This window comes from Saimiri boliviensis, chromosome 14 (genome assembly GCF_048565385.1).
Source record: "Saimiri boliviensis isolate mSaiBol1 chromosome 14, mSaiBol1.pri, whole genome shotgun sequence".
Lineage (NCBI taxonomy): Eukaryota > Metazoa > Chordata > Mammalia > Primates > Cebidae > Saimiri > Saimiri boliviensis.
In genome coordinates, this window is record NC_133462.1 from 18,299,639 (window position 1) to 18,311,111 (window position 11,473).

The 11,473-nt window shown below is 51.5% G+C and overlaps 1 protein-coding gene across 2 annotated transcripts in view; it reads right to left on the reverse strand.

Annotated features, from left to right (window-relative positions):
* The window catches only part of SPINT2 (serine peptidase inhibitor, Kunitz type 2), a 35,178-nt gene extending 30,023 nt beyond the window's left edge, over positions 1 to 5,155 (reverse strand). The window contains exon 1 of one of the 2 annotated variants that reach the window (XM_010348015.3): positions 4,590 to 5,155. In XM_010348015.3, the coding sequence (XP_010346317.1) occupies positions 4,590 to 4,695 (106 nt within the window). In that variant the 5' untranslated portion in view covers positions 4,696 to 5,155. The remainder of the gene's footprint in view (positions 1 to 4,589) is intronic. The other variant, XM_003937439.4, reaches the window with a different exon arrangement.
* Between the last annotated feature and the right edge of the window lie 6,318 nt (positions 5,156 to 11,473).

Genomic DNA, 11,473 nt, shown 5'->3' on the forward strand with positions numbered 1-11,473 from the left:
GAGGTGGAGGTTGCGGTGAGCCGAGATCGTGCCATTGCACTCCAGCCTGGGTAACAAGAGTGAAACTCCGTCTCAAAAAAAAAAAAAGAAAGTGCGAGAGAGGTTCTCGAGTGAGGGCTGCCCTACTTGACTCCAGTGGAAATTCCCAAGAAGAATCAACAAAGGACCCTGAGCCAAGTAACCATTAACACAGGTTCTGATGCCCAGGGCCAGGTACAAAGTTATTGGCAGCAAGAACTACACTTAACTGACCACTCCTAAAGGACCTTGTCAGTTTCTATTCAGAGGAGGAAATACATTATCTAGCCTTGTGTTGATCAATGTTACACATTTCAGGACCTTCTAAATACCAGGATTTACCACCTGGGTGGGAAAAGGAAAAAAAAAATCATGTTTACTTGCAGCTACCTGATAAAAGGATTTCCCCTAACAGCCATAATACACACACATACACACACACACACACTCTCTCTCTCTCTCTCTCTCTCTCTCTCTCTCTCTCTCTCCCCCCACCCCCCACTGTAATGTGCAATTTATAAAGAACTCTTAGGTATTACCTACCTTTTACTAAATGAAGCATATGTTTAAGGTAGGGGTCACAAGCTAAAGGCCTACAGAGATACAGGGCAGGCAGCAGCTGAGACGAGGCAGGCTGAGTGAGTATCTACAGGCTGGGGAGCGGTATATGTCCTGCCTGAAAGAGGCACTCAGCTCCAGCCCGGGACTGCTGGGCAGGAAAACAGGCCTGTGTTCTGGTCCCATTCCATTACATCTTCATGTCACTCAGACAAAGCCAAAACCTACATTTTTTTTTCTTTTACTTTTTTAGACACGAGGTTTCTCCATGTTAGTCAGGCTGGTCTTGAACTCCCAACCTCAGGTGATCCACCTGCCTTGGCCTCCCAAAGTGCTGGGATTACAGGTGTGAGCCACCGCGCCTGGCCGCAAAACCTACATTTTTACATCTAAAAAAATCCCAATTCTGGAGAATGTACAAGGCACATAAAAGCTGTGTGAAGCTTCCTGGGAGTGACCAGTTTATAATCTCTGCGTGCTTTCCACTGCAGACTATAACTGTCCCTATCGCTAGACCGGGGAGCTTTCTCACCTGGCACAAGCTCAGCTTCCCCCCAACCTCTGTCTGCAGCGGTTGGAGTCAGGACACTCTTTGCTGGGCCATGTGCGGCCGTCCACCTGTCCCTTCCCACCTGCCCTCACTACTCAGAGCCCCATCAACACATCAATCATAGACCACATGATGCTAAACACAAGAAGCCCTGACCAGAGTTAACCCTCACTCTCACAGGGTGGCAATGGGGCCTCCTTTGTCCCCATCTCCCCTCCCCCAACTCCTGGGCCCTCTGGTGGTACTCAGGACAGGTCTTCAGCCAATCTTCTATGTCTTCAATCTCTCCGATGAACAGTGCTGCCATCCTCTTACCTAACTGGAATCTCCCCTGAGGGGACACCTCCTGGGGTCCTTCCAAGTGAGGAAGTCTCCTTGCTTCTGGGAGCTGCTTCTGGACTGTTTCTCTTCACCCTCCCCAAAACCCCCAGCTGGGAAACTCTCATTATGAGAGTAAATCATTCACTACCCCGCCTGGTGCGTTATCTGCCAACCCAGACAACTATTCCTTTCTTCCTAACTTTAGCTCCGGGCCTGCCTCCTCTCCGGGCCTGCCTCCTCTCTGGCTGCTCTGATCATTCTTGGAGATTTCTACATCCAGGCAGATGGTCCTCTGGCCTCTTGGTCCCAAGACCTCCAGCTGATCTCATCCCACCCTCACCGCCCTCCCTCTCAGGGTCACACCTAGACCTACCTTAGTAACTGCCACCTCTTCAGAAGCTCCCTCTCATGCACCTCACTCACTACCCACTGCATCCTGTCTGCTTCATTCCCTTCAGGACCTCAACTCTGACAATCTACTGGCCCTACCACCTTGGCCCTCTGCCCCCTCCCGTCTCCACACAGAACTAATTCCTTGACCTACTCCTTCCTCACTCCCTCACACATTCTCTGCTCACTCCTCTCTCCCAACACACTCATCTGGCAGCAGGGAGCTGCAGGCAACACCTCACTCCCAGTGGATGACTCGCTTCCCGAGAAAACAGAAGTAATCAGGAGGGAGGGAGAAAAAAAAAAATCAAACTGCCTCCTGCCTTGGATTAAGCTGTTCAAGCTTTCAAACAAACAGAACTTGTGATAAGGGAGGGCATGAGTTCACCCAGTCAGACACTAGTACTTCCGAAAGGTCAGTAGGTCCAGCCGGCGGCAGCAGTCAGGGAGGCCACTCTGAACAGAGAAGGCCTCTGCAGTGAGACCTGGCTTTGTCAATTACTACTGTCAAGTGACCTCGGACAAGGCGCCTAACTTCACCACCGCACCCGGCTGTTTTAAAGGTTAAAGGACACATCCAAGCTCAGAGTAAGCACCAGAGGTAGCAAGAGGCCAGGTAACTGGAAGGTACATCCTAACATACTCACTTCACCTGAAAAAGTCCAGCAGGGCTGTGCTGCCAAAATTCCGGTTCTGATTGCAGGAATGGTCAACGTCTGCATTCCTGACTCCCAGTCACCTACAGCCCAGCCTCTCCCCACCAATTCAATTTTTCCTCCTGCCTGAGGCGTAGGGAAATTACCCACTCCCCAGAAGTTACTACAGGGGATGACTTGCTGCCCACATATCCTGCTCTCTTTTTTCTCTCTCGAGAAGGAGTCTTGCTCTGTTGCTCAGGCTGGAATGCAGTGGCATGATCTCAAGCGATTCTCCTGCCTCAGCCTCCAGAATAGCTGGAACTACAGGCGCGCACCACCACAGCCAGCTAATTTTTGGTAGAGACGGGGTTTCGCCATGTTGCCTAAGCTGGTCCTGAATTCCTGGTCTCAAGTGATCTGCCTGCCTCAGCCTCCCAAAGTGCTGGGATTACAGGCATAAGCCACCACACCCGGTTTTCTTGTTTTATTTTTTTAGTGGGGGGACAGAGTTTGACTCTTGGTGCCCAGGCTGCAATGCAGTGGTGCCATCTCGGCTCACCGCAACATCCACCTCCCCGGTTCAAGCGTTTCTCCTGCCTCAGCCTCCTGAGTAGCTGAGACTACAGGCGCCCGCCACCATGTCTGGCTACTTCTTTGTATTTTTAGTAGAGATGGTGTTTCACCATGTTGGCCAGGGTGGTCTCGAACTCCTGACCTCAGGTGATTCACCCGCCTTGGCCTCCCAGAGTGCAGGGATTACAGGCGTCAGCCATCACGCTTGGCCTTGGCCTTCTGATTTTTAATAGGTCTAGTCCTAAATCCAGACTGCTTTCTCTTCGCATCCAGTACCTGGCTATAAAGCCTTAGGGCACACCTGGCTCTGGCCTACCTCTTCCGCCTCCCATCATCCTCCAGTCCTCCCCTCCCTCACGCCTGTTCTATCCAGGCTGGCTCTGGGTTCCTTGAACCCAACCCAGCTTGTTCCAGCCTCAAGGCCTTTGTACTCCATTGCCTGTAACTGGACACTGGTCCCCAGGTCTCTGTGTGGCTACTGCCTCCTCATTCTTCACGTTAGAGCTCAGATGTCACCCTCCTCAGAGAGACATCCCCTGACCACCTCTGCTAAAGCCGCCCCATCAACTTAGTCACCCTGTTGGTGTACTTCGCCTCGTTCATTTACTTCTCAGTAACTTAATCTCATGGCAAGTGCTCTCTAAACCTTCCCTAGCTCTGCCTCTCCCACTGGAATACTAGCTCTGTGAATGCAGGAACCCAGCTCGTCTGAGTTAACTGTTATCACCGGCGCCAGTCCCTGGCACGTAGCAGGGCCTCAGTAAGTTTTGCTGAATCAATGAATTCTTTCAAGAGAGCTCTTTTCAAAACCCGCTGGTGCTTGTCAGAAGCAGTTAAGGTTATAACAACACTTGTTCAAAGAGACCTTTCAGGCCACGCTTCCTTCACAGTGCAGAGGTTTAAATCACCTTATCCGACACCGACTTCTAAGGACCAATTCAAAGAGCCCAACCCCAGCTGCTCAATGCCAACACTCTCTCGCGCCTTAGCAGAGCTGCTTCGTCCCCACACTTGATTCCTTTCTTCTCCCTCCTTCTCGGGCACCTACTTTACTGCAACTCAACTACAAAAGCTTTGGGGGAGGCTCTTGTTCAATCTCCCAAGAGGCAGGGGTGAAGGGAGCGTCTTCCCTGAGTGTAAAACGGCCACCAGGTCCCCCAATCCAACCCCCACCCTCTCAGGCCTGGCCTCTCCCCGGGCTTTGGCCATGGAACTTTCCACCGCCAGGAGGAGGTTGGTCTTCAGTTCAGTTCGTCACCCCCTTCCTGCCACAGGAAGGGCCAATGCCACACCCTCTTGGTCAATACCTTCCTTCACCCGAAGGAAACTCTCCCGACCCTCGCTCCTCCGCCCGTCTCCGCCCTCGAGAGCTCCCAAACCTCATCTCAAGGCTCAATTCGCCAGGGCTGGCTCCACCACACCCCCTGAACTCCATCAACTCGCCCCTAGTTTCCTCCCCCGCCAATTCTCCCTGCTCGGATCCCCGTTGGCCCCCTAGCTCCCGCCCCCTGCGACCCGCCTCCAGCCTCCCCGACCCTCACCGTGGATGCCGCGTTCTCCGTTGGCTGCCAGGATCCCGGAGAGGAGCAGCGATGCCAGCAGGGCAAGGAGCGCCCGGCCCCGCCTCGGCCCGCACAGCTGCGCCATGGCCCGCTCCGCCGAGACGCTCAGGCGACGCCGCCAGGCGCCAGCCGTTGGGGTCTCGCGATCAGGTGCCGGAAGCCCCTCGCCGCGCACGCGCAGTGGAGCGCCTCGCCTTCAGGTGCCGGCGCTCTAAGGGGGTCCGCCAGGTACCGAAGCCCCCGGAAGCTGCCTTTCCGGACCTTCCGTGAGGGGACACCCGACCTTCTCCGCGCGGGATGCCTGGGTCTGCTCCTCACTCGCGCCTTCGCCGCCTGCGACACTCAACGCCCCTCCGCGCGTTCAGAGCCCCGCCACACCTCCCAGCGCGCGGGGGTCGCCAGAGCCAATGGCGGACGCCTGGAAGTGGCCGCCGAAGGTGGCCGAGCAGGCAGGAGGCGGGGCGCACCTGGCGAGGCGGGGCGTGCAGGGCGCAGGCGCAGACGGCAGGCACCTGCGCGGCCGCTCCCGCAACCCGGGCGCACCTGGGCCCGCCCCTGGCGCCGGGGAAGAGGCGGGGCCTGCGCGAGCCTCGCCCCCAGCAGAGCCTTGCGCGCTGCGCGCCCGCGGAGCACCTGCCACCCTGCAGTGGGCTGGGTGGCGACACCCGAGGAGGGCCTTCGCTCTTGGACTGGCCTCAGGGTGGAAGGAGGGGGCGGCAGACACGGGTTTCTTGGAAGCCTGTGGTTTTCTGCCGGCCTCGCTTCTGCTTTCCTGTGAATTCCTTTGTGAATTCGGAGTTCACTGGACTCCTGCTCCGGGGCTAAATGCTGGGGATCCAGCGGTGGCCATGCCAGACTGGTCCCTGAGTCACCAAACAGGCTAGCGGAAGCCTCGCGCAACGTGATGAAAGCTGTGATGGGGGAGAGCCACGCTAAGGGATCAGAGGCTGGGACGCCGGAGGCGCAGGGCATGATGGGAGTCCAGACACCTTTACCATCCAGCGTGAGAAAGGGCCAAGGAGGGCTTCCTGGAGGAGGTGACAGGCCCATGTAAAAATAACAGCCCCAGGCCCTGGCTCCAAGGTTCTCAGGACAGATAGGGAGACAAATACTTAGCAACGGGCAGCAAAAGACTTGAAGGAACCCCCTGGGGAATACCAGAGGAGACACCTGACCAAGCCTGGGAGTCAAAGAGGGCTTCTTGGAAGAGGAGTTATATAAGCAGACTCTAGAAAGGGGAATTAAGTGGTACAGGCACGCGAGTAGAGGATAGCCAACAAGATAATCCAAATAAATGCATTATTATGGAAAACACTTGCCCGGTGCAGTGGTGCCTGTCTGTAGTCCCAGCTATTCGGGAGGCTGAGGCTGGAGGATCACTTGAGCCCAGGAGTTCTGGGCTGTTGTGCGCTATGCCGATCAGGTGTCCGCACTAAGTTTGGCATCAATATGGTGACCTCCCGGGATCGGGGGACCACCAGGTTGCCTAAGGAGGGGTGAACTGGCCCAGGTCAGAAACCGAGTAGGTCAAAACTCTCGTGCTGATCAGTAGTGGGATCACGCCTGTGAATAGCCACTGCACTCTGGCCCCATCTCTAAAATAAATAAATAAAACACTTTTATTATTATTATTTTTGTTTTTGAGACCAAATTTTGCTCTTGTTACCCAGGCTGGAGTGCAATGGCACCATCTCGGCTCACTGCAGCCTTGACCTCCTGGGCTTGAAGGATCCTCCCACCTCAGCCTCCCAAGTAGCTGGGACTACAGATATGAGCCACCACATCCAGCTAATTTTTTAATTTTTTTATGGAGGTAGGCGTCTTGCCATGTTGCCCAGGCTGGTCTCAAACTTCTGGCTTCAAGGGATCCTCCTGTCTCATCTTTCCAAAAGTGTTGTATTACAGGCATGAACCACCACACCTGGCCTGAAAGCACCACGTTAACAGTGCCATACAGGCTGGCACGGAAAATAGCAAGAGATCCTTTGAATTGGGTGGTGGAGGAAGGGCTCTGGGAGGGGTGGCTTTGATCATGAACTCTGAAGGATGATAAAGGCCAAGGGACAAACATCCCAAGCATCAGGAACAGCAAATGCAGAGGTCTTCAGGCAGGAAAGAGAATAGTGTGTTCAGGAGCCAGGACCACGCCCACTCTTCAGCCTCCCTCCTAGCCTGGTAATACATGAAGAGCCTTAACCGAGTTGTCAAAATGGTGTTTACCTTACACAGTGGAAGTTTAAGCTTGCAGTGAGGTCATGGACTCAAGGTTGAGTCTGAATGCGAGGCCAAAGGTGTCTCCCAGCACCTGAGTCCCCCACTGCCACTCAGGCCCACCAAACCCAGGCCCAAGCACGAAGACAGAGAAGAATGTGTTGAGCCGTTGAGGGTTGGAAGAAGGCAGAGGCCTCTTCTTTATTTTATGTTATTTTATTATTTATTTATTAATGTTTTGAGACAGAGTTTCACTCTTGTTGCCCAGGCTAGAGTGCAGTGGCATGATCTCCACCTATTACAACATCTGTCTCCCAGATTCAAACAATTCTCCTGCCTCAGCCTTCCGAGTAGCTGGGATTACAGGCATGCACCACCAGGCCTGGCTAATTTCTGTATTTTTCTTAGAGACGCTGTTTCTTCATGTTGGTCAGGCTGGTCTCAAACTCCCGACCTCAGGTGATCTGCCCGCCTTGGTCTCCCAAAGTGTTGGGATTACAGGCATGAGCCACCACGCCTGGCCAGAAAATTATTTTCAGTAATAGTCACATAAGAATCATTGTTGTATTTCTTCTTTTGGTCTTTTGGTGGGAGGGAGCCTGCTTTTTAGTTTTAAAACAATAAACAATTGATCAAATAAATTTCAATTTTAAAGATATTACTCAAATCCAGTATGAATGAAAATTTGCACTTGCTGGCCGGGTATGGTGGCCCCTGCCTATAATCCCAGCACTTTGGGATTAAATCATTTGAGCCCAGGAGTTCAAGAGCAGCCTGGGCAACATAGCTAAACCCCTTCTCTACCAAAAATAGAAAAAATTGGACTGAGCTTGGTGACGCATGCCTGTCCTAGCCATTCGGGAGGCTGAGGTGGGAGGATCGTTTGAGCCTGGGAGGTAGAGGCTGCAGTGAGCTGGATTGTGCCACTGCATTCCAACCTGGGTGACAGAGTGAGACCCCATCTCAAAAAAAAAGAAAATTTGCGGCCGGGCACAGTGGCTCATGCCTGTAATCCCAGCACTTTGGGAGATTGAGGCAGGCAGATCATGAGGTCAGGAGATCGAGACTATCCTGGCCAACATGGTGAAACCCCCTCTCTACTAAAAATACAAAAAATTAGTTGGGTGTGATGGCACGTGCCTGTAATCCCAGCTTCTCTGGAGGCTGAGGCAAGAGAATCCCTTGAACCCAGGAAGCAGAGGTTGCAGTGAGCCAAGATTGCACCACTGCACTCCAGCCTGGTGACAGAGCGAGACTCCATTTCAAAAGAAGAAAATTTGCTCTTGCCAAATAAAAATATTACAACTCAAAGTTCATACCATTTGTTTTTTGTGGGTTTTTTCTGTATTTTAGTAGAGATGGGGTTTCACCATGTTGGCCAGAATGGTCTTGATCTACTGACCTCCTGATCTGCCCACCTCAGCCTTCCAAAGTGCTGGGATTACAGGCATGAGCCACTGCACCTGGCTTTCTGGGTGTGTGGGTGTGCGTGTGTTGGGGGGCACAGTGTCTCACTTTGTTGCCTAGGCTGGTCTCCAACTCCGGGGCTTAAGTGATTCTCCTATTACAGGTGTGAGCCACCACACCCAGCCATTTTGTACTTTAAACACAAAAACTTGAAAGGAATATGTAGAATGACAGAATAGTTTCTTCATGTTTATAATCATTGTGCTACTATTTTTATTTCGAATCTACTATTAAAATGCAAGAACAGTGCCGGGCGCGGTGGCTCAAGCCTGTAATCCCAGCACTTTGGGAGGCAGGGGCGGGCGGATCACGAGGTCAAGAGATCGAGACCATCCTGGTCAACATGATGAAACCCCGTCTCTACTTAAAATACAAAAAAGTAGCTGGGCATGGTGGCACGTGCCTGTAATCTCAGCTACTCAGGAGGCTGAGGCAGGAGAATTGCCTGAACCCAGGAGGCGGAGGTTGCGGTGAGCCGAGATCACGCCATTGCACTCCAGCCTGGGTAACAAGAGCGAAACTCCGTCTCAAAATAAATAAATAAATAAATAAATAAATAAATAAATAAATAAAATGCAAGAACATGGGTGGGTATAGTGGCTCACGCCTGTAATCCCAGCACTTTGGGAGTCTGAGGTGGGTGGATCACGACATCAGGAGATGGAGCCCATTCTGGCCAACATGGCAAAACCCCGTCTCTACTAAAATACCAAAACAAAACAAAACAAAACAAAAATTAGTTGGGCATGGTGGTGCACACCTGTAGTCCCAGCTACTCGGGAGGCTGAGGCAGGGGAATTGCTCAAACCCAGGAGGTGGAGGTTGCAGTGAGCCGAGATCGTCCCTCTGCACTCCAGCCTGGTGACAGCGAAACTCTGTCTCAAAAAAAAAAAAAAAAAAAAAAAAAAAAATTAGCTGGGCATGGTGGTACGCGCCTGCAGTCTCAGCTACTCAGGAGGCTGAGACAGGAGAATCTCTTGAACCTGGGAGGCAGAGATTACAGTATGCCGAGATCGTGTTACTGCACTCCAGCCTGGGCAACAAACTGAGACTTCATCTCAAAAAAATTTAAAAAAGAAAGAAAATATATTTATATATATAAAATGTTAGAAAGTGGTAAGTGTTATGTATAAAACAGAACTGGGCGAGAGGCGTGAGAGTTGCACTGTGAGATAGTAAGGCCAGGGAAGAACTCACTGAACGGTGCACTGGAGGGAGTGAAGAAGTGAGCTCTGCTGACATTCTAGGGAAGTGCTTTCCTGGCAGAGGAACTTCGAGTGAAAGGTACTGAACTAGGACTGTCCCTGGCACAGCTGGGACTACTAAACCAAGGAATTTGGCCTTGAGGATGAGGTGTAGGGGGAGCTATGGATAGTTGTTTTTTGTTTATTTTTATTTTTATTTTATTTTATTTACTTTTTTTTTTTTTTTTTTGAGACGGAGTTTCGCTCTTGTTACCCAGGCTGGAGTGCAATGGCGCAATCTCGGCTCACCGCATCCTCTGCCTCCTGGGTTCGGGCAATTCTCCTGCCTCAGCTTCCTGAGTAGCTGGGATTACAGGCACGCGCCACCATGCCCAGCTAATTTTTGTGTTTTTAGTACAGACGGGGTTTCACCATGTTGACCAGAATGGTCTCGATCTCTTGATCTCGTGATCCACCCGCCTCGGCCTCCCAGTGCTGGGATTACAGGCTTGAGCCACCACGCCCCGCCTTGTTTATTTTTATTTTTTTGAGGCAGGGTCTTGCTCTGTCACCCAGGCTGGAGTGCAACGCTATGATCTCAGCTCACTTTAGCCTCCACCTCCTAGGTTCGAGCAATTCTCCCACCTCAGCCTCCCGAGTAGCTGGGATTACAAGGGTGCACAACCATGCTTGGCTAAATTTTTTTTTTTTTTTTCATTTTTAGTAGAGATGTGATTTCACTGTATTGGCCGGGATGGTCTCGAACTCCTGACCTCAGATGATCCACCTGCCTTGGCCTCCCAAAGTGCTGGGAATACAGGTGTGAGCCACAGCACCTGGCCTGTTTTAAATTTTTAAATAAAATAGCTTTATTGAGCTGTAACTCACATATCATACAATTCACCCTTTTATTTTTTTATTTGTATTATTTATGTATTTATTTATTTTGGGAATAGAGTCTCATTCTGTCACCCAAGCTGGAGTGCAGTGGCACAGTCTCAGCTCACTGCAACCTCTGCCTTTCAGGTTCAAGCGATTCTCCTGCCTTAGCCTCCCGAGTAGCTGGGATTACAGGCATACACCAGTACACCCCACTAATTTTTGTATTTTTGGTACAGACAGGGTTTTGCAATGTTGGTCGGGCTGGTCATGACCTCCTGACCTCAAGTGATCCACCTGCCTCGGCCTCCCAAAGTGTTGAGATTACAGGCACAAACCACTGCGCCCAGCCCCCAACTCACCTTTTTAAAGTGTACAGTTTGGCCAGATGTGGTGGCTCATCCCAGCACCTTATGAGTTATATGATTTGCCATTTTTTTCTCCCATTCTGTGGGTGATTTCTTCACTTTCTTGATGATGTTCTTTGAAACTCAAAAGTTTTACATTTTGGCTGGTTGGTGGGTTGAGCTGACTCACACCTATAATCCCAGCACCTTGGGAGGCCGAGGTGGGAGGATCACTTGAGCCCAGGAATTGGCGAACAGCCTAGGCAACAATGGGAGGCCCTGTCTCTACCATTTTTATTTATTTATTTATTTATTTTGAGACAGAGCCTTACTCTGCCCCCAGGCTGGAGTGCAGCAACCTGATCTTGGCTCACTGCAACCTCCACCTCCTGGGTTCACCCAGTTACCTTGCCTCAGCCTCTCCAGTGGCTAAAATTACAAGCACGCACCACCATGCCTGGCTCATATTTTTTTTTTTTTAATTTTTTAGTAGAGACAGGGTTTCACCGTGTTGGCCAGGCTGGTCTTGAACTCCTGACCTCATGATCCACTTGCCTTGGCCTCCCAAAGTGCTGGGGGATTATAGGTGTGAGCCACTTCACCCAGCCACATTTAAATTTTACAGTATAGGCCAGGCACGGTGGCTCACGCCTGTAATCACAGCAATTTGGGAGGCTGAGGCGGGAGGATCACCTGAGATTGGGAGTTCAAGACCAGCCTGACCAACATGGAGAAACCCCGTCTCTACTAAAAAATACAAAATTAGCTGGATGTG